The 27,736-nt window shown below is 37.4% G+C and overlaps 1 protein-coding gene across 1 annotated transcript in view; it reads right to left on the reverse strand.

Moving 5' to 3' along the window:
- ush2a (Usher syndrome 2A (autosomal recessive, mild)) overlaps nt 1-27,736 on the reverse strand; it is a 292,843-nt gene that overhangs the window by 119,678 nt on the left and 145,429 nt on the right. The window contains exons 41-49 of the mRNA XM_036135732.1: nt 27,478-27,563; nt 26,452-26,611; nt 22,907-23,069; nt 22,673-22,820; nt 19,097-19,254; nt 17,940-18,087; nt 15,735-15,890; nt 12,281-12,428; nt 10,040-10,182 (exon numbers count right to left, since the gene is read on the reverse strand). Coding sequence (XP_035991625.1) covers nt 10,040-10,182; nt 12,281-12,428; nt 15,735-15,890; nt 17,940-18,087; nt 19,097-19,254; nt 22,673-22,820; nt 22,907-23,069; nt 26,452-26,611; nt 27,478-27,563 — 1,310 coding nt within the window. The remainder of the gene's footprint in view (nt 1-10,039; nt 10,183-12,280; nt 12,429-15,734; nt 15,891-17,939; nt 18,088-19,096; nt 19,255-22,672; nt 22,821-22,906; nt 23,070-26,451; nt 26,612-27,477; nt 27,564-27,736) is intronic.

The following is a 27,736-nucleotide window of genomic DNA, read 5'->3' on the forward strand; positions in this document are numbered from 1 at the left end:
CAAGGGTAAAAATGAACATGAGACCAGGGAGAGGGAAATTTCACTTCACGGAAGCCTGTTTGAAGGTAATCCCACACCCTCCTCCTCCCCTGGCATTTACATCCCACTGTACTGCTCTATAATGGACATACACAGAGATGCACACTCTTCCTAACTCACACATTAACTCACATGCCCACACCCACAGAGATGCAGTATAGCAGTAATGGTGCTGTGTGAAGGGCAAGCAGATCAAGGTGACTGAGCGGACTGAGGGAGCATGCTGCGCTGCTAAGTGCTACCGCTAACCGCTAACAGCTTTCCCAGATGGTGATATGTGTGTGTGTGTGTTTCTGAGGGATAGGCATAAAGGAAGACAGTGAAATAAGATTAGCAGTTGTATGAGAGCATAAATTCATGCGAGATTAGGCATACGTGCATGTCTATGTGCATGCATCCATCTAAACAGCAAACAGTATGCACTTTTTCCACATTATCAACTAATTCGTGAGCCTGAATACTAAGAATGATGTGCTAACTAATGCCTTGTAATTTAATTTAAAGATTTAAAACACATTAAGTTCCTGTTCTCAGTCTCTATGTAGCATTCAGGTAGTTTGCGTATGACGCTTTTATGTAGTTTGACACAAAAAATAAGACCTTCTCTTGAATTGAACCTTATGAAAATAGTATATTCCTTTTATTTTATAGCCAAAAACGACAATAAAACAACCTCATTTATTGTGCAATATCCACAGCATAATGTTGACACAGAAAGGCTCTACCACAAGAACCACCAATAATGAAGATGACAACTGCTTAGCCTTCATCCACATAAATTTAGCAAGCACAGGTAGGATATAATGCCATGCTATAAGTTCATTATGAAATCCCCACCATGTTTATATGTACTATACTTGGCTAAAAAGCTTTAACTGCATGATTGGCATGGTGTCTCAAAAAAGATAAAATAAATAAATAAATAAATACATGGTATTTTTTTTTTGTGATTATTTAATCAGCTTTTAATATTTTACTTTCATTTCACTATGGAGTCTAAAATAATATTTTTCATTTTGTTAATACTTTGGAATTCGGTCAAATTCTTTAAATAAAATCATCTGTATGATTGAACTGTGTTTGTTTACATCATGTAACAGTGATTCACATTTAGCAATACTTAACCCCATCATACCCCTTAACAAAAGTAGAAACATTATTGTTGTGCTTTTTTCATGGTTTCTCTTTCTTTTTCTGTTTCTGATACAATCATTATTTGTCCTCTTCTTACCACTTCACCCATATTATTCCTTTCTCTGGCTCCCATTTGTACTTTGTATCGGGTCTCTTTTTCTCCCTCTCTCTGGTCTCCATACTACATAAACAATGCAGGAAGCTGACCTTTTAGGTTAACAGGTTTTTATGCTAGCTCTACTCAGCACTCACACTGATTCAATTACCACCAAAGGTCCACTGAACCCAACGAATAACCAAGTAGCCCATCTCCCTGTCTCTCCATGTCCATGCAGGAGTGCTTCCCTGCACGCTTGCATATTGTTGTGGATGGTTGAGTTCCTGGCTGTACGTTGAATGTTTAATCAGACAACACATTTATTTAGCAGTTTTTTTGTGCCATTGCCCTATTAGGATTCCTCACAAACATGCAAAGAATGGAGGAATCCAACAGAAAATGCTAAACAATTTTAAAACAACATTGATTTAAGTCACCTTGATCCGGTTCTCATCCACCTCTCAAAAGAACCCTTGTTGCTGCCCCTACTCTTCCAATCTTCCCTCCCTCTCTCCTGCCTCCTCACCCTCTCCTTTCTCTCTAAGTGTTGAGTGTTATTTAGGCTTTACTGACGCGTGTAAAATTCTGCAATTTGAAGGGCTGTTAAGTTTTTCAATTGAAATTTTCATTTAAGATGCACTTGATGCTTTTTTTTTGAAGGGGGTAAGCTGGGAGAGGTGGAGTAGAGGGTGGATGCTAACGCTTTACTGGTTTCTGGACAGAACGAAGCAAGTTTTGGATTGCATTAGCTCAATCTAGTTTTTGTGACTCATATGTCCTCCTCTTCTTCTCACCTCATCTGTTTTTACATCACTCATCCTAGAATTTCAAAGTGTCCTGCACATTCAGACCCCTTTTGAATCTCTCCAGGCTCTTCTTGTCTCCTTTCCTTACCCCTGTCCCTTCATCCCACCATCTGCATCTCCCACCTTTACTCCTCCTCTCTCCAGTAAAAAAAAACACAGTAGCAGAAGGCTAAAACAGGATTGCTGGGCTGCCAAGCCTTAAATCACATTTATAAGGATTTGGTTAGCATAGTAATAACACAATCAACTGACAAGGGCTTGGAAAGGGGGAGGAGGTGAGGGAGAATGTGTGTGTGTGTGTAGATGTGTATTTGTGGGTGTAGCTTCTCATTCATCCTTGTGCATGCATTGTACACGTGTGTATTTAACAGTCTGTGTACGTTTATGTGCGTATATCTATGCATGTCCATGTGAGGGAAAAGAAGAAGGGTATTATTTTTAGCCGTGCACAGGGTCACAAGCATGTGTGTGCGGTTGTGGGCATGTGTTTTGTGTGTGAGGGGGTGACTGGGCTTTTGAAGGTGATTCGAGGCTCCTAGGAGTCATAATGAGAACAAATGCTGAGCTTTACTGTTATCAAGATACTTACCACGAGGTGTCAAAACGTGACAAGTAATACAGGAGGAATTTACATTGCATTTCATATCTTTACTTTGCTGCAGATTATTTAAAGTCATTTCAGCTTTAGGATTCTCTGAAGAGGCGGTCAGAAAGAGGATAAGGTATGACCAAGGTCATAAGCTAACATATCCCGAGTATATGAGATGCACATGAGCCTTTAAGTAACTACAACTACCGTAATAGTTTTAAAATGTCAATCAATCAAACACACTAATATCCTTTGGAGGCACTAACAATTTAGTATGATCTATTTAGTTCTATATAAGCCACCTTTTGACCAAAAGAGAGCGTATAAGAAGACAGAAACTAAGAGGTGGCTTCTAAAATTAGGATTTTTTTTGTTTTAGATTATATACGTAGTGACCATTGGTACCTGATATGAGATACTGCACTTTGTCATTGCAAACCTATTTGAAAAGTCTGGAAAACCATATACTCAGAAAAGTTACAGGCATCTATTTTGTCATTCAATGTCTGAGTTTTAATACATTTTAACCATCCATTAGTGCCAATAAACAGTAGGATTTTCCGCCTAAAATATTTTTCAAACGTTTTGATCTAATTTCCGATTCAATGGAAATATCCTATCAATTAAATTACATCTAAATATTCAAAGTATCAGCCAGTCCTTACAAATTTAGGCCAGTCCTGCTACCTTCTGCTCTGCCTCCTGTATCTTCCTCAGTGCTACTATCTCTAAAACATACAACATCGTTGGTCTCACCGCTGTCTTGTACGGCTTTCCTTGACGAGTAAAAACAAAGATCTTATGTAAAAATAAATAATTAAAAATAATTGTTACAAAACAGCCTGTAAACATTGGCTAAAGAAATATTTCTAAACCTCTGAAGGGTTATTAAAGCATTTTATTGAAAATCATCAGGATGACCTGGAAGCAGCTACGGTTTTACCATGAATGTAGTAAGTATTTCGTTTAATGTCCTGGCCTTTGATTAATCGGGCAAGACTCCCCTGCTGAAGAAAAAACACTTCACATAAATTCAAAAAATTGCTTTGTCACAAGTATTTGACATATTCAAGTTGGTGTGTTACGTTAATACACCAAATCTGTGGCACAATTTCTGTTGAATTCCTTCTATATTTGAGAATGAGTTGTTATCAACATCTGGTGTAAGCTTCATGCTTACAGGATTAGTAGAAATATATCTACAGAAAACAATGTTGACATCTCAAATTACTTATTTTGACATTGGTTACTGAGAGTGTTGTGATCCCACAAGTGCAGATTCAAATTAACACAGCATTTATCTACTACATTTAAAAATTCAAATGTCTTAAATATAGCTGTAGTTAAAACTAAAGCTAAGACAAAATAGCCTCAAATTTGATAAAAAATTTAAAATTATATGACACAGGCCAGATTAAAAAAAACAGAGAAGTTCATATTTTTAAGGTGAGAAAGGACTATGCGACTGATGGACAATAGGAAAGAAATCCTAAGGTGGAGTCTATTATGGCTTAAGGCTCTTAACGTGATATACGTAGATTGGGAAGTAAGGCTGAGGCATTCCAGAAAGGTGTAGAAGAGACAGATTAAGAAGGTAGAAAATCTAAGAGGGAAAGAAAATGTACTCAAATAATAATGGTTTTCCTGCAGCCTCAGATTAAGGTAAAATTCTTATGACCTCTTTAAATAAGTTGTGAAGTCCAGGTCTACCAGAGATTGATATTATTGTGTGCTAAATATACTGCTAACAAAAACACAGAGGAACCAAACACAGGTTTTGCATTAAGTTAATCTAACCAGAAAAGATATTGTCCTGGTAAGCGTTATTTAATGTTGCTTAAGTGATCTCTGCTCTTTTGTGATATATAAAGTGTGCTAACCAGAAAATAAAAATCTTTCCTGTTATCATCAATAAAAAAAAACAGTATTACTTCCTGAGGCAATTTTCTTTACAGAATGTAGTGCGTTTTTAAAGTTAGTGATTTGTAAACTGTGAAAAGAAATGGCCAAGTCCAGTTAATTACTGCAATTATATGTCTTTGACAAAGGTAAAGTTTTGGATTATGCTTTTTAAATACATCATTCCTCTGGGAATGCCTGTCTAAAATGCAAGGAAAAAAGACAATGTTTTATTAATGTAGCCAATAATTAATTAATTAACACAAATTCGTTGTGCTCTGTCATTACCTTTAACCTTGTCTCTGTAGCTTATTTCACCTGTACAGCTCCTCTATCTCACCATGCTACGGTTTAGTTTGGGTGACAAGGGATTATTCTTTCATGTTTTTAATGTTATTTAATGTTCTTACACACATACTCCCACACTTTAACTTTCTAAGACCACTTTGCAAAGATCATTTTGTTCAAGTGGAGCTTTATTCATACTCTTTATTCATATTGTTCATAGCACTCTGAAATACGCACCTCTCTTCCAGTGCGTGCACAGGCGCACATTTACACACACAGATACAAGCTCTTAGATCATTTAGCTGGTGTGAACATGGGAGTAGACAGAGGAAAGGGAGCTGTCCAACACGGCTAGAGTTTATGTTCACAGGAGCCGTCTGTCTGTTCAGTAGCGACAGGAATTCATAGGGACCAAATTACATTAAAAAGATGGATATAAAACTTTAATGGAATGATAAAAAGGAAAGGAAGGAGCGGGGGTCTCTCTCTCCCTCTGTTCTTTCATTAGTCCACTCTTCATTTCTTTTCCTTTTTCTTTTTCTGTTCCTCATTTTACTCCTTTTCATCTGTATTTTTAACTTTTTTACCTTATTTTTATCCTGCATATCTTTTTGCTGTTGTAAAAATTAAAGAAAAAAAAAACACATAAATGTAACCATAATCCTTCTATGTCCTTTACTAGTTAATCTAGTTAAACAGAATCATCTTAAGAAATTTAAAAAGCTGTATTTAGCAAATGTAGATCATATAAATGTTAGAATTCCAAGTTTGAAGGTTTAGTGTTTACACAATTTCAAATTGACCAATATTCAAAACATCTCTGAGGTGGTAGGGAGGTAGTAACAATGTCAAAAGGGTATCTGTGTGTAACAGAGCCAAAGTGGCACAAGTGCGTGATGAAGTGACATTTAGGTATAAGTGCAACCAACCACCTGAAGGATTTAAAATCTAAACAGTTGGCAAAATCGGAATTTTGCACAGTACCTTCAATTAAATTTCAAGCACTTTATGGACTTGGATTAATCAGCAAAAGGATTTTTGCAATAAATCTGCAACTACTGTTTTACACATAATGACACACGGAAGATTACTAATATTTTATTCCTAATAATAAACCGTACACAAGGCCACCCAGCTGGATGGCACACATCCTTTATTTTATCAGTGTGAAAGAAAGAAATGAAAAATGGTGTGCAAATCTGAAAACTGGGGGTGTATCCTAAGCCACAATATTTTATGGGGAAAAAAATCTGTTAAATGGTGTCCGTCATTAGTTACCTTTCAGATAAAAAATAACTGCACATGTTTAAAAAAACAAAAAAACAAAAACAAGTGTGGCAAATTATGAAGGGCTTTTCAACATCAAATGGCTATCCTGATTGGACTGGCAACCTACGCAGGGTCTCGCTCAATGACAAACGGAGATAGTCCCCCCGCGACCCTAAAGGGATAAGCAGGTACAGATGGATGGTTATTCTGATTTGATAACAACTCATCCATTGATGAATTTCGCAGTTATTTTTGTGAGTCACTAAAAAAGCATCATACCACACAGAATATTCTTTTTAAAGAAAACATTTGTTCAGCTTTTCTCAGTCATAGTGGTCTGATACTGTAGACCCTATTTGATGTGACTAAATGTGGACACAACCGAATAAATGTTTTTTCACCAATAAGGTAAAAATGTTGAACATATTCATTCTAAGATACCACAACATTCAGTTTAATATTGTGAATGTCAAGCTTTCTTGGGAACTATGGAGAAGCAATTGTTAATTTATTTTAGCAGTCCCGTAATTCTTGCACCAAAGCACAACCTTCCACAGGCGCTGCTGGTCATGTTGTACATTCCCATTATTCAATCTGTCCTTTGATAAGTTTCTCACATAACTAGATCTCATTGCTTGTGTTTTAATACTTATTTCAAACTCAAATCTCTGACATTGAATTTTTAAAGATATATTTACTCCAGTTGTAATATTCTCCTCCCTTTGCATTTAAGATTTACTGTCACTAATGTAAAACTCAGTGACAGTGTAGGGATTTGACACAAAGCTGGGACACGCATGCTTTTACTCTTTAAACACTCCCAACAACTCTCAGAGACTAGATTTCCATTGGTAGTGTTGCCAAATCAACAATGTGGACCCAAAAAGATAATGGGGAAGGGATTGGTCAAGTGAGTCCTTTGAAACACCAGGCAAATGGACTATGCGTTCCTAAACCAGTTGTCCAGTGGTCTTGATTGAGGGGAGACAAGATAAAGCTGCTAAGTGTAGTAATCTGTCTGTAATGATGTGTATATGTTCCTTGTCATCTGCTCTAATGGGTATTATAATAAAATCCAGTCCTGTGTGGGTGAAGCCCAATAACGGACAACAAGAAGTTGTGGAGTCTCTGTGGAGAGCAGATTTTCACTATTGGTATCATGGGCACTGGTGTCGCACACACCCACACGTACCCCAGTGTCTCTTTCCAGAAAGTCCTTAGAAGGGACATCACTGCCTTTTCTGAAAAGAAAAGGCAGTGATGAGCAAGACGTGGGTAGCCTAAGAGTTGAGTGCAGTTTGTCAAGACCAGGGCCTCTAGGCAGCATCAGTGTGAATCACAAGGCAAGACTTTCATACCTCTCCCGAGCCCCACACAGCCCTTGTCAGGTGGTCAAGGGTTAGACTTCAGCTCGCTGCCTTAATAGAAATGTGAACAGCAAACCCCTCCTAAAATAAATGGTATGGAAAGATTCCTGAAAAGAAACCTTTGCAACGAGTCTCTATGGATCGGCAGCATATTGCCACACCCCTCAAGGTCTTTGACAAAAATGGAACAGTTGGGTCTGTTGTTGCTTCTCAAAATGTGTTTTGTTCTGTTCTTGAGTACTTCATAAACATTATCAGCAGTGGCACAAGCATTTTTAGAATTCAAAGGACACATCAAGGCAAGAATGCACCAAGTGCATGTTGTCCAACCATTGTATATTGAGTTACCCATTCTCTCTAGAATGTGTTGATGGATCCTTGTGGGGGCTTTGGGCAGCAAGGTATGAAGACGGTAGTGCAGAAAGTTATTTTATTTAATTTTTACCAGATGTTTGTCACTAAATATCATTCTCTGATGTTTTGATGTGAGGATCTAAATATTAAGGCTTCATAAATAATGTCTGTTGTTTAAGAACGAGTCTCTTGTTTATTTTGGTCTGGCATTGCCGAAGTCGTTTTTTCTCACCATACAAACACATTTTTGTTGTCTTTCTAGCAAATATTTGTCATTAAAACTTACACTTACACCAATGTTGTAATATATAGATAGTGAAACCACATGCAATAAACACTTATTTTGAGCTGTTTCACTAAATGGTAAAATAAACAAAAACTGAAGATAAATAAAGTATGTTTTCCAATCATGACCAATTGGTCTTGGTATTGAGAAAGGGCTTCTTCCTCAAACTCCACAAGAGGTGGAAAAAACCTTATGCCAGTGCTGCTCCAAGCACTGCATTGTTGTACATCGGAGACTTGGCATTGCAAAGAGCCACCATATACTCCTGAAAAGTCTGACAAGCAGTGTGACTGGTATTATGACCCTGGAGCAAGTAATGGCGTGTTTAAATGTCTCATAGAAACTCTATATGCTTGAGAGTTAGTGTGAATGTAGATGTGTTTGTTGGTGTGTGCATGTGCGTCTAAGTTGGTGTGTTTGCTGGAAGGAAATTAAATTTGCATAACAATGAGAAAAGCACAGAGCTGTAATTTAATGCATCCTAAATGTCTGCAAGTGTGTGTGTACATGCAATGCAATGTAAGAAAATGCATGTGTGCACATGTAAATGTGTAGCTACATGTGGAAATGGATACAATGCATGTGTAGGTACGCATGTATCAATGTATGCAAAACTCAGCTGCTTAATGATAATGTATGTGATAATAGCTTGGTGTTAATTAATTTATAACTTTGCACTGAGGAGGCTCTTCCAGTGGCTAATATGATTCTATTACAGCAATTAGCCCACAATGACACTGGCTAGGTCACTCACACACAGAGACACACCTTACAGTAAGCAAGTCTAACCCTGTCGGTGTGTTCCACCTAATCCAGCCTTTGGCCATGTTTCCATCACCTCATTTCCTTTTACATTTTCTTTTTGCAACCGTAACCACTTAGAATAACTTAAAGAAGTTATACACAACTTTGGGCTGTTTTATTGTTCGTAAACTGATGGCATGCTCTGCGTTTTTAAATGTTGGACTTTGTTGTCTGTCTTTACTTCCTGTTTTCTTACTCTTCTTATTTTGTCTTTGTCCTTTGTCATAGTATTTAGTCCTTTTTTCTTGTTTATGGCCTCTGTTTAGTTCCTGTTCTATCATTCATTCACTAAGTTCCGTTTTTTTGGTTTTCTCACTCAGCTGCTCACACCCTGGTAAAGAGTCTTACAATTGCCTCTTGTTTGCCCGATCAGCTCATGTCAATACATTTTCTGACACAAACATTTACCATTCAACTTCAAGTTCACAGGGGAACACCGTGTAGAATGGGTTAATTAGAAATAAAAAGTCAGAGGATGCTACTAACAACCATAACAAAGCCCATATCTGCCTCAGCATGAACTAAGCACCAGTTTTTTTTTGTGAGAGTGAAGCGCATGCGGGTTACAGAGAGAGGTGAAGCTACGACGTCATAATTTAAGAAAAGATGCGGCTTGCATGTACACACGGAAAAATGAAACTGGCATTTTGAAATATATCCACTCTAGAACCCGGTTTCAAAAAATGATAATTTACAGTGTCCCAAAATGCCAGATCCATGTGGACGCACAGCCTAAATGACAAAATACCTTTTGCAGATACAGCTAATCTTGTCTGTGTGGACGGGGACTTAGCAACACTGTGGACAAACTAACTAAATGAGCTATCAACCAGTTGCTGAGTCTACTTCTCAATGTGTCGGGATTTATGTTATTTCTAAGACATTAAACAAACTAACCTAAACTGTTTCTAGCGACTACTGCTAAAAGACAACCCAGAAAGCAACGCCAATGTGGTGAGTTTGACCCCAACACCTAAATATTCATTCTTTTTACAACACCTGTTTTTGCATAGCCTGTTTTTACACTTCAGTTGAATCTGTAACTACATTCATCTTTGGAAACAATTGCACAAAATTTGACATTTACGACTGTGTATCAGTACTTACGATCCTCTGCTGTGCGAAGGGTTGCCCAAGGCCCCACTGTCTGCCCATGAGTATGTGAAGCAACCACTCTGAACAGGTAGTTTGTGAATGGTGACAAACCCTCAACATAATAGGAGTGGTTGTCTGTTGCATTTTCCAAAAGCCTAAGAAAGGATGCCCACAAATAAGACATTTACCCACATGCAGTACAATCCTGTTAACATAAAAGGATTAAGAGGATTTAACAACACTTTGATGATATTATTTCTTAATTTTCTCTAACATTTGTACCAGATAACAAAATGTAATGCTTATACCGTAAGTCTTCCAAAAAGTCAAGACTGCTCTGACCGGTCTGCACTGATGATCTAATGAAGCACAACATCATTTAAAATCATCCCTGCTGATTATCAATACTCAAGAACATGTCTCATTGAGTACAAAATTACTAAACAGCATAATGTGATTCATGATACACTTTAGTGTCTTCTAATTGAGACTGAACACCAGGTTAGAGCATCATTCAGTTAATACTTTTTAAATTGATCTTTATATTTTGTACAAATTTTTATGTTATGTATAAAATGACCACTTCACACAGAGCAGGTTAAGAAATCTGGCAATATAAGAGATTGCATGCTTGATCCCATAGAGTACAGTCACACAAAAGAATGTAGGACAAAGTAAAAGAAAACTGTCATAAATGAGACACCGTTGACCATTTACCATCAGATGGATGGAAGGAATGAATGAATGAATAAATCAGGTAACAATGAGATTTCCATAGCAGAGGAGGAGGAGGAGGGCATGACTGTCTGATATATAATACATGTAGCTAGTCATTTATTTATTACCACAGAATGAGAGCCTCCTCTTCTTGGATTAAATTGCAATTTGTTGTCAGGAAGCATGTAATGAATACATATCAGATTCACACCTTCTCTCTCTTTATTCTGTCCCAATTTCTCAACCTCACTCTTCCTCCTCCAGTGTCTTTCTTTTTTGTCTTTTGGCTCTCCTTGTTGTTCTTATTGATATGACATGTTCTGCTTAGGGGTATAATCTACCTCTTTTTATGTGCATGCATATGTATAGATTTACATTTTAGAAAGATAATTATGTGACATACATTTGAAAGAGTTGCGTGTCCTACCTACAACTTAGAGTAGGGTAGCTAGTACAACAGAAAATACTCTTTTGATATTGTTATATACGTATATTCACCAGCAGCTTTGTAAGGTACACCTCATCCATTGCTTGTTAACTCTATGAAATAGTAATTTAGTATTGCTATCTAGGTCCATTACTAAATGAAATAGTAATTTAGTATTGCTATCTAGGTGCATTAGGCACCTAGATATGGTGAGGATTACTTGCTGAAGTTCAAATCAAAGCATCGAAATAAGCCACACAGTCTCTAATGTCTGTGGATGCATATTTAACACATATCAGGGATCATATTCACTGCAAAAACGGATCTAAAAATGAGTAAAATTTTCTTAAAATGAGTGTATATGTCCTTAATTTGAGCAGGTAAATAAGATTATCTGCCAATGGAATGAGATTTTTGCTGATTATCAATACTCAAGAACATGTCTCATTGAGTACAAAATTACTAAACAGCATAATATGAATTATGATACACTTTAGTGTCTTCGAATTGAGACTGAACACCAGGTTAGAGCTAAGAGTCCTATTTCTACAGCATCATTCAGTTAATACTTTCTAAATTGATCTTTATATTTTGTACACATTTTTATGTTATGTATAAAATGACCACTTCACAAAGAGCATGTTAAGAAATCTGGCAATATAAGAGATTGCATGCTTGATCCCATAGAGTACAGTCACACAAAAGAATGTAGGACAAAGTAAAAGAAAACTGTCATAAATGAGACACCGTTGACCATTTACTATCAGATGGATGGAAGGAATGAAGGGCAGATTTTTGCACTTAAAAGAGGAACAACTCATATCCATTATCTTATTTCAAGTGCAGGATGTCTAATTATCTTATTTTAGGGGTCACAATACTTATTCCATTGGCAGATAATCTTATTTACCTGCTCAAATCAAGGACAAAAACACAAATTTTAAGAACATTTTACTTATTTTTAGGTCCGTTTTTGCAGTGTTGAAAACACTTTGCCATCTAGTGGATAATATATATTTTTTATTAATCATTTCCATCCTGGGGTTAAGTATATCTCTAAATTTGTTTACTTATTCATCGGTTTCAGTGAATATTATGTTTTCTGTTACCTTATGATAGAGCCCTGTGGAGATGTTCTCATCTGCAAGCTGTATAGGAGTGGGCCCGGTGCGTTGGGGCTGACTGGTGCAGACCACGATACATTTAGACTGGTACTGGTTGCATTAACTAAAGTCAGAGGCGACAATCCATCTGGGGCTATGAAGAAACACATTTTTTTAGGTGAAAGCTGATTTTCGTTTTAACCACACAATGAAGAAAACATCAGTGATAAGGGCAAGCAGCACCTGACCAGACTATTGACCATGTGAAATGAGAGCAGGTCCTCTGATATGTAGAGTGACCCTTCAATCAAACATGACTCTCCTGCTACAACAGGGGTAAGACATCTTATTGCTAAAGTTCAATTACAAAGATAGATCACACATGTACACACAAAAACAATACCTAAAAATCCAGTAATGGTGGTAGTTAACCAATATGAACTGTAATTTAATTGCAATAATATAGCGACAAAACTACAGAAAAACCAAGACAAGACTAGGGGCCACCAAATACAAAAGCCTATTTGTACATCAACTGCCTCAGAGGAAAAAGAAAACAGAAAGCAATTAATTGAAAAGAAATGCTAACTTTGTATTTAGAAATATTAAACTTTTTAATTATTTTATCTTTACAAGAAATTGGGCATCAGACATAATTTTTGCTTTTGCTGACAGTTGACTTGTAAAGAATAACTGCTGTTTTGCAAGCTTAGTGCCTTTAAACGTACTATATCTTTGTCCAGGTTGTTCTTTTTAACATGTTTTTACAGCTGAAGAAGTATTTGATATTTCCAATGTATTCCTTTCAGTTCTCCTTGTCCTTTCCAGAGGGATCCACATGCAGATGAATGTTCATTCCCTCACTGTTCACCTTTAATTCATGACAAGATATGTTTCTTGCCTTCCCTCATACGCACACAATCTGCACGTATAACACACAAATCCCAGACACACACATGCACACACACATACTGTTGAGCCTGTGTCTCTCTCATGCTGTGTTAGCAGGTACAATATCAGAGGTGTCACTAATCGTTTTAAACTATGCACTTTTATGTTCACTTCTTTCTCTCTGCTCTCCTCCTACTCTGCTCTTCTGTCTCTTGCTCGGCTATCTTCTCTCTGTTCTTTCATGAAACAAGGACGCATCAAGACAGTTTGCCTTAAAGAAGTCTAAAGAGATGCCAGAGGCACAGAGGTAAAAAGAGAGATGGAAAGAGAGGAAACGTCTTGTATTTAAAATTTATACTTTCTTATGCCTTTGTTTTGAACTTGAACAGTAGAACTTTCCTAAGTCTGTCTTTTGTTGTTTCCTGACTAAGACATGGGAGGGAAATAAAGAATGAATTCAATGTGCTCACCAGGGTTGCTAACTCTGTATTTAAAGATTTGAGGGCTTCAGTTTGATTAGCATCTTTTCCAGACTGCTGAAATAAACATTTATCAGTCTGCACATTCGTTTATGCCTTCTGTGTCACTCTGCATGAATCTTGTAATAGCCCTATCTCAAGGATAAGGTGTCTTAATTTTTAAGACCAAGTGTCTCAAACTTTTTAGCATCTCATTATGAACTTGTATCTCAGTATACTAATCAGATATATAACTACTTCTAACGAGATTGTTTCAAATGTTATATTTTTTAAAGATTTAGGAATTTGATGTATCAAATGTGGTTTCAAGTTAATAAATAATTTCCCCTGGTTGAGAATTCTGCATCTTAAGCTTAAAACAACAAAAGAAAAGGGAACATTTTCGAAGTACAACCAGCATCCATATGGCCTTTGCTGACTAAAGCATGACTGAATTTGTCTTATTTAGAAAAAATTGATTTGATAGATAATCCATCTAGTTTTAATGGGTTTTTGACTTTATATACTCAAGCCTCTGTGAAAAGATCTTGCTGTAGATTTTGACTTTTGTTCTTTCTTGATGATCTAATTTTAATTCATTCTGATAAACAAATTAGTCAATGTATGCTTTAGTTTTCAAATATATTTTTCTTGTCTATGAGTATTAGCTCTATTTTTGTCCAAAAGACCTTAAAACATTTTTTTTCCTGACACCATAGATTCATACAGTATATTTACTCTGCAGAATAAAAATCCAGCACAGATCCAGCACATTGCAGTTCACAAAAGTATTAAGAGCCTTAAAATAACTTAATGTTTTCAAATTGAAAACTTACAAAAAAAAAATCCTTAGGAATTTAATTTATTTATTTAGAGACGCAGAAACCCTTATGTTAGGAAAAAATAATAATAAAAAAAACTCTGCTCCCACAACTTTTGCTCTTAAAAAACGTGTTATAAAATAAGTGTTATTTAAGCGTTTAAAGGCGCAATAAGTGAAAATTCATTATTTTAGACAGAAATAGCAAAGAAAAATTGTTTTGTTAAGAACTAAAGGTATCTTTTTAGATGGAATATGTCATGATGTCACACACCATCTCTCTGTGTTCTCCAGTCTGTTGTTAACAAAACCGGGTAGGTCGTATGTGCACGTACAGTTCGTCCGTGTGAACAGCTGCCACTCAGGGCTTAGCCTCTCCCTACCCATAAAATGCCACCCCTGTGTTCACCTGAAGATAATCAGGACCCAATATTACAACAAAAAAAGACGGTCTTTGGCAAATAAGTTGTCAAATAAGGAAAGAGAAAAAATGAGGATTAACATTGGCCTCATGTTTCCAAGGTAGAGAGCATTTCGTGAACAAAAGCAGCTCCAATTTGATGCAGAGCTAGCTATCCAGACAGATGAGTAATAGCATGAAAGTTTGTTTTTGTATTAAACTTAGCAATGCTTCAACATGGCAGAGATTAGGAGTGGCGTGGGGGAGACATGGTAATGATTGTCTTCATTTTATATATTATATATCTTGTCATATATATTAGTTAAGAAGAAGAGGATGGTAGTCAGGATACCCCATTAATGTTGAGGATACTGCAAAAAATCTTGTCATTGAACAAAAATAGACCTAAGAAGGTCTGTAGACTTTGCTTTATTTTTTTCACCCCATTTTGTCACTTAGATCAATATTGTTTTATCGCTCTTGGTTTTGCTATATTTTGTTGCATAGTAAGGCGATGAAACTTTTGATACCGTTCTAAAGTGCAGCAGGAATAAAACTGGCATTGCCATTTAATGTTTCCAAGTGTCCAGCAACAAGGTTATATTTGGTTATTTTAAAGCACAATACTGAAGTATATCCTTCAGAAAAAGATACTGAAAACAATTAATTATGTTGAATTACTGTAAAGACAATTCTTTATTTTCTAATACCATGAGAATTTAAAACAATCTGAGTATATTCATTAATGAAAGAGTGCCTACATAAATATTAAACAATGTACACAACAATTAAACCACAAATATTAAGATGACTGCTCCATTCACACTGTCTGGTAAAGATTCAAATTCATATAATGCACACTGCTGGTGAAGGGAAGATGTTGTACTGTACCTGCTGGGGGTGTAGTAACAATGAGTGGCAGGCTTTCAACACAACCCTGTGTGTTACATCCTCTGATCCAGAAACTGTAGTTTGTGTAAGGCTGTAGGTCAGACACAGACAACCAAACACCCGCGGCTGATCCTCCGTCCAGCACACCATGACCATCTAACAGGTGAAAAACACACAAACAAAAGATATCTATATCAAATGAAGAGAGAAACCACAACATTGTCCATTTTGGATATTTCCATCATATATATTTTTTAAACCTCAAAATGCATAGCCATGTAATAAAATATCATGCAATACAATGCCATATAAACAGGACGAAAATGAGAGTAATTCAAACAAAAATGATGTGTGAGATCCTTAACGAAATGTAAAAAAACTAAAACAAAACATTATAAATCTCTTCAAAATACCAGAGTGGACACACATAGTCAATGTTTAACTCTATGTGACCCAGTGGATGAAGTTTACTTCACATTAACAGCAGCTAAAACAAAACATTGCTCTTTTCCTTTCACAGACCTTTATGTTTTTCTCCATTTACTACTATTGCTTCTTCTGTGAGGCACTAACCGAAAATACTGTCTCCGTGCTTCAGAGGTGTAAAATGTTTCTACAAGCTGGAGAAAATTCTTGTTCTTTGTTATTTTTTCAGTTTATCACCTTGAATTTGTTATTTCTAATAGTTCATACTTTACATGCAATCACAATGTCTTTTCTTATATCATGCATATATTTATAGTGATATAACAATTGCGACCTGACTTTGTTGCTTTTACCAGATGTGGTTTTTCACTATGTTCCTAGATCATCTCTGACCTAAAGTCACAAGCTATATCAAGATACTTCAAAATACTTTCCGATACTAGTCTGGTTTGATTACCTCTTCTTACACCATCCTATTTCTTGCCTGGCTTTAGTTTCCTTTGTTGGTCGAGAGTGTGTGTGTGTACGTTTTAGTGCATCTCAATGCATACTGCTCATCTTTGAAAACCTATGACAAAAACACTCAGTGCTTTTGAAACTGGAAATAACAGTGTTCTCACAGGAAATCAGCAAATACTGTAGCTCCATATCTCTACAGAGAAAGAGCATCTGTCAGTTGTTGCTTTTGCAAAGGTCATATACAGTGGCTTGACAAAGTATTCAAACACCTTGAACTTTTTCACATTTTGTTAGGTTATTGCTACAAACCTCAATGTGCATAAAAATATTTTTAAATTATAGACCAACACAAAATAACACATACGTGTGTACGTGTGTGTGTGTGTGGGGGGGTGGGGGGGTGGGGTGGAATACGTAATAGAATTTGTGTTCGGTCTGCTTTGCTAATATCCCTAAATAACTTACAATTCAATTCATGAGTCAGATATTTAATAGACTCCTTCTTTAGTCTTTAGTCTCAATGTAATAAAGCTATTCTGTGAAGGTTTCAGAGGTTTGGGACACACCAGATAAGTCAGGGATAAATTTATAGACAAGTGAAGTAGGGTTAGATTATAACACATCACAAGCTTTGTACATCTTTAAGAGCACTGCAAAATAGATCATTTGAATAAAGCACAATTGCAAGCCTACCAAGAGATGACCAACCACCTAAACTGAAAGGCCAGAAAAGGCTAGCATTAATGAGAGAAGCAGCCAAGAGGCCTGAGGCAAAGCTGGAGGAGCTACAGAGATCCACAGCTCAGGAGATATTCTGTTAACAGGACAAAACATAACAAATCTAGGCTTTATCAAAGAGTGGGAAGAAGAAATCCAATTGTTGAAAGAAAGCTGTTGGAAGTTTGCAGTTTGATGCAAGCTATGTGGGGGCCACAGAAAACATGTGAAAGGCTTTGCTTTGTTCTGAAATAAAGTTCATGACCCACAGGAAAAAAGCAATGGGTTGATTTTGGCAACACATGTGGTATATCATGGTAGAAACAAAGACATAATGAGACTGTAACAATGATGGGATATTTAGGAAGCATGCCAGGTTTATAAATTGAATAAAGCCTGTTTAAATATTTTGTGAAACATTACAAAGTGTTTTATGGATAATTTGTAACATTAAAAAGCTAAAAATACGACCAATGTTTAAATAGTTAACTCTTCAGTTAATATGTCTGTGAGAATATAAAATATGCAAAATGGATCTCAGACTGAGGCATCACTGTGCTTCTCTGTGAGAGAAGAGGGAGACAGAATGATTCCATGTGTCACCTTTGCTTTTGTAGTACAGTGTGTAGTGGAGGTTCCCATTTGCTCTAGGAGGGGCGGTCCAGCGGGCTCGGAGATGTCTAGAACTCTGATTGGTCAACTCTAGCAGTATAGGGCCTTCTGGGGCCATCTCTAATGTATGTGACTCCACCTAAATTTAAAAGAAAAAAAAAACAAAAGCACAGTTATACAAAGACCAAAGGTATAAATTATACGAACATGCAAACCATACAGATACAGGTCACAACCAAAATAAAATGCTTTAGGAATTGGTTCACTTGAAATGATCTGACATGAATCCTCTAAAATCAAAATGCCCAGAAAAACTGGCCTGGATTAACTCAGTCTGTGTTTTTATATATATATATATATATATATATATATATATATATATATATATATATATATATATATATATATATATATATATATATATATATATATTTTGCAATCCCTCCTCCTCTCTCACCATTCTGACTACTTGTTCAATCTTTCTCATTTACATCTCAACACCTTCATTCTCTTTTTCTTGTCACAGTCTTGTAGATTCCCCTTTTCTGAATTATCCATTCCCATCCTCCTCTCCTTCTGTTCTGCAGTGTCAGCCATTTCTTCTGGTGTTTGACAAATCGTGGCGTGCGTATTGGAAATATGCCCTAAAACTTGGCCTGTCGTCTGAGACGTTGCTGAGAATGGAGTGGCATTTCCCACCAAATGTCACTGTCGCCACGCAACCCTCGTTATTGAGCTGAGAGAATCGATCACCTTTATGAGGCATAGTGACGCAGTCGCACACACATTCACTTTGTAGATGTCTAAGTGGATTCCTCCATGGTGTATCCATGTTTTTATTTCTCTTACAGCAATATTTGGCTCTCTGAAAATCTGCTCTGCTGTGTTAGCAGTTTTACTTCACTATGTGCAGGAAAATTATTAAGCAAATAAACGGCTTTATGAAGCCTTCACTACTTTAAACACTGGTTGTATGAATCTTGTAGAAGTGGACGTTTATGAACACTGAGTCTGGCAAAGAAAAACACCCTAAACACTTAAAATAATTTAAAAAGACTATTTATAAACTTATTGTAATTACTTACAGAAATTATTTTTTTTTGTAATTTTAGGCCCTTAACGAGTTTATTAGTAAGTGATTCACTGACCATTGGTCCTTTGCCACAGCCCTGTGCTGTGCATGCTTGCAGTCTAACTACATGTCGGCTCCATGGAGAAAGTCCTTCCACTATGAAGAAACTCTGAGAGGAACTCGTGTTGAAAACAAGCACTCCATCCATCCAGAGACCGTAGCTTGTTATTACACCTGTAAAAAGACAATATCTAATTATGAAATGCAAGAGGAAAAAAAATCAGCAAACATTTATTGCCACCAAAATGGACCATGTAAGTAGGGTGATCAAGTTTAGATGAGGTTTAGTTTTTAAGATTTCAACAGAAGTTTATTATGAGTTCCATCCATCCATACATGCATGGAAAACTTCATAAGGGATATGACCAGGTGGAATCCTTTGTAAATGGCTGAAATATCTTAACTGACTCCTTTAAATGTGGAGGAGCAGTGGCTCTGCTAGAAGCCTTATGGAAGAAGCAAATGACCGCCTCTTCTGCTCGGGATTTTGATCTTTTGGTCAAGATCCATATCTTATGACTGTGGGTGAAGGTTAAAACGTAGACCGACTAACAAATTAAGTTACTTTTTGGCTCAGCTCTAACTTCACAATAACACGCCGCAGAATTATACTAGATTACTGTAAATTAAGCCTCAATCTGTCTTCCAAAATACCACCTCTTATCAACCAGACATCAAAAGGGAATTGTTTACATTTTCTGGTAACAAACCAAGGTGTTATTCATTGTAGCTAACTGTCATCCAGGCTGCTTCAGTACTTGGCTGTGAACAGCTCCAGCTCATGCTGAAAGTCATGACCCAAAGACAGCAACACAACCACATCATCTGCAAGAAGCAAAGAAGAGACCCTGAGGTCTCCAAAAAAAATAGGTCTTCTCCCAATGACTATTCCAAGAGATCTTCTTCGTGGACACTAAAAACAGGACTAGTGACAAACATGGCAGAGTTAAAGTGGCACCAGGAACAATCTTGATTTTGTGCTAAGAAGGCAGCTTCGGGCACACAAAAACCAGATAGTTCTTTAAAGCCTCCTCCATACCTCAAAAACTTGCAACACTCCCCTCATTATAAGCAGTCTGACCAAATTCAAACATATTTTAGTGTTTAATGCATCCAAATATGTTTATTCTTAAATGTCTATCTCTGTATACCACTTTTTATTTTACAAACTCATCTTAATCAATTGCCTGCATCTTCTCCTCCTCACACCCCCGTCTTCATCGTGCATCTAAAACTTTATCTTATTTACCATCATTAGTTTTAATTTAAAGGCTTTACATTTGTTTTGTTGGGACTGTGGATAAAATGCATCCAGATGCATTTTTTCTAGTTCTATTGGTCACTCATACTCTATGACAGTGTCCAGACTGTAAGAAATAAGCTCATTGCTTTGCAATGTTGCAATGCATCCTGGTTCACTGTATATGCAAATGAAAACTGATTTAGGGGCTCCAGGCCAGCCAGTCAGTGTGTCCTACAGATGAAAACAGTACTGAAATGACAATTGTAACCATAGGCATTACACGGGATGAAGGCCCAAAGAAGGACAGTGGTACAAAAATGAACAGGCACACACACAAATGAGCATATAGGTGTGAAGACGTGAACACATTCACAGACACACATCAATACACCACGCAGGTTGCCAAAGATCCACACATTTAATAACAACCCATACCTCAAACACACAATAATTACGTGACATTACATCCCCCTAATAAAAAAATGAAACAGTACGGTGCCAAATGTGATTTTCTTAATAAAAATGCATACAGGAGGCTCAAAAGATCAGTGCTAAGAACTAAGGGTCTATTCTACTTTAATCATGTGTGGATTTTATTATTGCTCAATACAGATATACACACCTATCACGAAAATGAAGACACAAAAACCCTACGGATGCAAGTTATCTGGGAAGCACTTAATGTGTCCAATCACATGCATGTGAGAGTGCGTGTGTGAATGTGTGCGGAGCACTGTGTTCGCTTGTGTGCGTGAATAAGCCCATATCAGTGTAGGCTGTAATAAAGACAGGTTGGGAAATGAAGCAGCGAATGCATAACAGGCTTATTTCCCCTCTTTGTCTGCGTGTTGCCCCGACCTAATCCCCGAGAGGATTATCCCCCACAAATCCCTGCAGAATTGCGGAGAAGGGTGGGGGGGAAGAGAGAGACAGCGAGAAAATAACACAGGATATCACTCTGTAACCCATCATCATGCCATTTATTTAATAAAAAAGTCATTTGAAAATGGAACTGAGCATTTCTGCCTTTTTTATAAGGAAAACATAAAGCTTTTTAAGTACAGGATAATACGGTAATCATCTTGCTTGTTATAAATTTTTCTCATCACATCAGAAAAGCTTTAAGCAATTTATCCAGGTTAATATGCACACACATCACTGGGTTTATGGTGCAAAATACCCTAATGTGGGATTAGGCTAAAAAGACACAGAACTCATGCACACACATTACTAAATTGCACAACAAGCATGACATTAGCATTTGATAATTTGTAGCACCTTCACAAAGTTTATGTTTAGAGTCTGTTAAATTGAATGGAAAAGATGGTTAAATGCTTAGATGGTTTTTAACCATTAATCATATTTACTGAGTGACAATATTGTTAATAAAACCTTTGATTTTATGATATTGTTATCATGAAGAATATCATTTGACCCTAACTTTTAATGACTGCTGTGAAGTACGAATGCTTCAAATGGATCTTATTCAGACACAAAAAGAGCCTTATTCCAAAAGGAGCATAACATTTACTCCATTTTTTCTTTCTACTCTACAAAACCAATATTGCTTCATTATCACTTACTGCTCTTTCACACAGAAACAGTGTTGATTTAGACTTTACTTAAAGTCTACAAATCTGCTTTCTTTGCTTTTGACAACTTGGAATCGAGAAAATCCAACCAAGTTCCAACTAAACAAGAAACATGATTAAAAAAAAACCTATGCTTTAAGCCTAAATAAAATCAAATAAACATTTTTGTTGTTAGTGATTTAATTATTTTCAAATAAATTTACTGAATCCAAGGAGAATGGTAAAATGTAAAAAGAGGATGCCAGACAGTGTGAGGTTTAGGGCTTCCAGCCTGCAGTTCTCTGTTCAGTCAAAAGAGAGCACTTTCCATCCACTTAAAGGATCTTGGTGAAGCGCTGTCCTCTCGCTCCTGGTCCCTTTTAAGTCTAATTTCAAACTGCTTCGTTTTCTTAAACTATCTCTGTCTTTGCCCCCTCTTCAGTTTTCCCAAAAAGAGGGCAAAGCCCCTCCCAATTTCCCTTTTTTCCCCTCTACCCATTATTTCTTTATTCAAGGTAATTCCTAACACAGAAGGTCCCTGTTCTCCTTTTAGCCTTGCGTTTAGACTCCTTCGCTCCCTTCTTTGTCTCAAGTTTTAAATCACTTTTATGTGTCTAAGCAACAGTAATATATTGTGAATGACGGAAAACTTTTGTGAGAACAGTATTGAGCTCAATCTGTCTTCCATGATCATCTTCATTCCTCTGCCAAAAAATCTGAATGTTTCATCTGAAGCTGTCTATCGTAGGTATAACTGGGTGTTTGTATGTCTTCTCACCATTTGGAGTCTCAGGAGGAGTCCAGCTGATGTTGAGTGAATGCGGGGACAGAGGGATGACCAGCGGTGCAGGAACATTCTCCGGTGTACTCTCCTCTGTCTGGACATGGCTCGGAGGGCTTATGGTGCACCCACCTCCTGTGCAGGCCTGTCAAGCACAAAAACACGTATATGGACCCACAAATGTAAAACTACAAATATGTTTGAAAATAAATAACTATCAGGAGGACTCACGGCCACTGTGACGGAGTAAAATGTTCCTGGAGTTAGGTTGCGGAGAGTGTGTTCCTCAGTCAGCTCTGAGCTGTTATAGGTCAGCATGGGCTCTGAACCATCATGTGACAGGAAGATGGAATAGAACTTCAAAACACCATTTATTTGAGAGGGACGTGACCACCTGGACAAAGAGGAAAGCAAAAGCAAAAACTAAAAGAAAATGATAAACAGCTTGATTTAAATAAGTTATAATATACGTTATATATATAAGTGTTATTGTTTGGGATAACACCCATGTATTCACATTTTCAGTGCTGCTACATTAACAAATAAGATGGTCCAGTTAATTTCAAACTTCAACTTTGTGGCTTCAAGGGAACAAAAATATATAGTGTCATCTGATCTTACTCTGTTTCGTGGTCTATTTGTTTTGTGTGTGTGTGTGTGTGTGTGTGTGTGTGTGTGTGTTTAAACTGCCCATGTTTACTATGTCAAAGTAAAAATCCAGCATGCTTTTGCTCTCGACAGTTTAACAAAACAATATAGTGGGTCTGGTTGCCCTACTGCGTCAGAGCAGTGTTATTCTACAAAAAGGAAGAATGAAATTATTGCTTAATAGTCCTAACTCAGTGAAAGGCACAACAGACAAGCTACAACAAGTATAAATAGACATAGACCACAGGGCCAGAGAAAGAGCAGACAGGTTTGCGTATGTGTGTGCGCAAGTGGTGGTGAGAGGGTATTTTTACATAAATACATACGAAATTGTTATACTCTGAGGCATAAAAACGTAGCTATTGTAATTCTGAGTTTCTTAGCTACAGCAAGCTTTTCTTGTCTGCGCATATAATTGTGTGTTTGTTCCTGTGTCCATTATGCATATTCACGAACACAATGAATATTCTGCGGGAACAGCCTCCCAGTGTCTACTGACATCAAGATATACTACAACACAGGCTTGCTGGGGGCCCAGGACACTGTACAGACCATGAGAGGACACGGGCCAAACAAAGTGAACTGCTCAAACTGGCTGCCCCTGCCCCTTAAGTATCAGGATTAACAAAATGCAACACCCCCCACGGCTGAATAAAGGAGTCTGCCACTACCTGGACCGAATCAACCCCAGTCCCCCAAAAGAGAAGTCAAACCCATGTCTGCAACCACTCCCCCCAACACAGGTCACACCACATTGAGCAATTTTCTGCCAGGAACGCACACTGGCCTACAACAGCAGGCAAGCCCCAGCCCCCAAAGGTCCAAGTCCCATGGAGGAAAACCAAAAGTAACACACCCATGCACAACCCCAGGGAACCCTTAATTGCAAACACGCTGGACCTAGGTCGTGAGGGTGTGTTCCCTGTTTTAACCAGAACCTTTCCTCTGTGTGTCTCGGCGCTCTGCACTCCCAAGCTGTCTCATCTGCTCATTAGCGCACCCTTCTTGCATTCCAGTAATCAAGATCCCCAGCACAAATACTATACCCAGACTTTTTTGAGTTGGTGTCAGACATTTGTGTTACTACCAGCCGCCTGTGTTCTTGTCTACCCCCGTAACTGCTTTGGATTTCCTTGGAGTCTAGTTTTGTGTTGTTGTTTTTTTAGTAGATGCAGTTTTCCCCACCCCATTTTCCCCCGGTTGCCTTTGGATCCCCACACTTCACCATCACATGACAGAAAATGTTTTTTGCAAAGGTTAGGAGAATGACCTGACAGGTTAGAGATTACAGACAGGCAAGAAACAGGAGCTTTACTTTTAATGCATTAAAGTATCAAATATTTAAATAAATAAACGGTAAGAGGTTTTGCAAGAACGGCTGCGCATGCAAGAGGTGGTGAATGTGTCTTACTTGCTGTAAACTGTTGGTGTCAGGAGGTCTTAAGAGAAGGTAAGAAAATAACTGTTCGCAATATGTTTCTTTTCATTCTTTTACCATCACTCAACATGCATATTTACCTATTTTTCTTTTCTTCTGATTTTTCCCTACATCCCTTTCTTCCCTATTTTAACTGTCTGTCTTGCTATTTTTTCCCTCTCTCCATTTTTCCACAGAGTGGTATTGATCAAGTATGATCTCTCAACCTCTACCTATTACTAATGTGTGAACAAGGCAATACACAGCCTTCCCACACCTGGTGAGATTGTGACCTGCTCTAAACATTTACAACAAACTGCTATTTCCGCACACAGTAGATTCCAAATGTTTATTTATTTTCATGTTTTTTTCACCTGTGGATTTCTCCATCAGATATATTCAGTGCAGTCACTGGTTTTGTTAAATCAATTTTGTGACATTAGAGCATTGTGTCTGTCGCTGCTACAGTCAGTGGTAAAATTAGGAATCTAACTTTTGTTAGAACACCTTAAGCCCTAAACTAAATGACAGCGTACATATACTGAGAGCCATCCTGATCAGCCAAAGCCTAGTTTGATTTACAGTCAGAGGGCATTTTCTTTAGTGGTCAAAGGCGTTTGATCTAACCACATGATGATTCTTTTTTTGTAAGAAACAGATGTGAGACTCATAAGACATTCAGGGACACTGAAAATGCCATCAGGGGCATGACGATATCAAAGATATTAATTTCTATACTCTGCAATACTGCTGAGCAACAAAATATATGTTGTTTGCAGTTTTGTGCAAAATATGCTCTGAGACTCTCAGTAGCTACATCAAACACTGACGATGAAAAGGACCTTTTTCACCAAAGCATCAAATGTTTTTGCTTCCACCACCCAAATTCTGGCCCTAGCACTAAAAAGGATTTTTTTTTTATCCCAGCAACAGCTTACCCTTGTTCTAAACGAGAAAGCAGCTTTTGTCAGGAGCTAGAGGTGTGCTCATGGAGAACAGCAGGTTATCAATATATTGATGGCCTCTATTATTGTAATTGTCATTGTTTTGGTTTGGTGAGGACCCAAGTGCAGAAACTAAAGAAAATATAAGTCCTTAATAATGAAACAGAAAAATGCAAAGGGTTGGTCTTGCACAGGGAGAACAGGTCATGGAGCATGGACAGAAAAGCAGGCATGGTAAGGACAGTCACATGTACAAGGTAACAGAAGAATCCAGTGGGGAACAATGAGAAGCAAGGAGCTTAAACACTGAGTCATGGATGGAGGATGACAAAGAAACCAGAGGAGCTAATCAGAGGAAACGTGGAGTAATTGTGGGAGGATGAAAGCAGGGAAATTGAGGGAGAGAGACTAACAAAAAATGATTTTGCCTTGTAAACACAAGTGCAGATCACTGGCACTATGTTTTTCACCATTTTGTTTTATCTAGACAGCTTTTACAAAACATAGCTAAAAAGGCTGAACAAGTGTTGACAGATTTCTACCCCTTATCCATAAATCAATCAAACGCTGTTTAAGTATATTCGTTTAGCTTATAAATGTCTGCATGTTGTGTAGAAATGTTCAAAAATCTCTAAGTGAAAATGAGCATATCCTATTATTTACCGTGCTTTATGTGCCTTTCACCTGTCTGCTTTGAGCTGAGAGAGTATCTGTACTTACATATGCGAAGCATTCAGTGGGTGTGGGTGTGCTTTTGTTGTGCTTACTCCACAAATATAGTTCGAGAGTCCAGCAACGTAAGACCTGGTGCACGTAGAGGTCCAGGTGGAAGCTGAGAGGTCAGAGCTGTAACTTGTGAACTGTTGGCACAGCCCACTTTAGTGCAAGCACTCAGTACCAAGAAGTTAGTTGAGTACACACCCAGACCTAAAACAAAAACACACATTCACTAAAAGTTACAGAGAAAGAAAAGACAACACTCCCTGACAACACAGACAAGATAAACTAGCGGTTCATTTAGCTCTTTTTCTTTCTGTCAGCCCTACTCTGTTCAGACTACTTTTTGTCTTTCTGTTTCAAAACCACTCACCATCTGGCCCGCTGTTGGAATCTCACCCTGAAACACAATCTATTCTTGCACATACCACGTAATTACAATGGCCATAATCCTCCCAATCATAGTGAAAATCAGACACTCTGCATTAATAACTCAGCATGGATAAGATGTGCTCTAACTCTTTCATTAGCTTTAAAAAATGCATACTTAGACTTTTAAGCAGTAAGATGGTTTGTTAATCGTATAAGCGGGCAGGTAAATCTAAAATAAGCGGTCTATTAGCTCAGAAATAGTATATAAGAGGACTTTAGTGTATCTGCCTGCAACAGAGTTTGTGTGCATCCATGCCTACCTGTGTATGATGCTTTGGGTGTTTCCTGTACCTGTGTGTCTCTATGCGCATTAATTTGCATAATTTTGGAGTACCCCTTCTCATTGGTGTGACATGTGTTTCATACCCTCTTTAGGTCTCTTCAATGAAAGCTGTAGGGGCAAATTGTGTGCATGGTAGTGTGATACTGTTTAGTTTTCTTTGTTTCTGTGCCATTCCATTTTCATGTGTATGTTTAGCTTTCTTTTTCAAAGTGCTATCCCCCTCGGTAAAGACTGAGACTCTTTCCTCTTTCAAATGCTAATCCCCCATTTTGCTTTTTTATACACCCCCCCCTCTTTTCACTGAAGCCTCATCTCTCCACAGTCCTAGCTACAGCACACACAAACAAACACATTTCTTTACCAGTGATGTTATGCTGCCTGTTTCTTCCTCTGTAGACCATTTCACTGTTGTGATAAAGTAGGTACTCAGTAATGTCTCCATTTGGCCTACCAATGGAAACAAAAAATTAATGCGGACACTATTATGGAGTATTAGACAATTTACTGGAAAACCATTTGGTGGTAAATGCATTTTGAGACATCAAAATATTTAAGGTTTTTGTGCATTTCTAAGATATACTGAAAACAAGGTAAATCTTTGACAACCATCAAATTAAAGC

The sequence above is a fragment of the Fundulus heteroclitus genome, chromosome 4 (genome assembly GCF_011125445.2).
Source record: "Fundulus heteroclitus isolate FHET01 chromosome 4, MU-UCD_Fhet_4.1, whole genome shotgun sequence".
Classification (NCBI taxonomy): Eukaryota; Metazoa; Chordata; class Actinopteri; order Cyprinodontiformes; family Fundulidae; genus Fundulus; species Fundulus heteroclitus.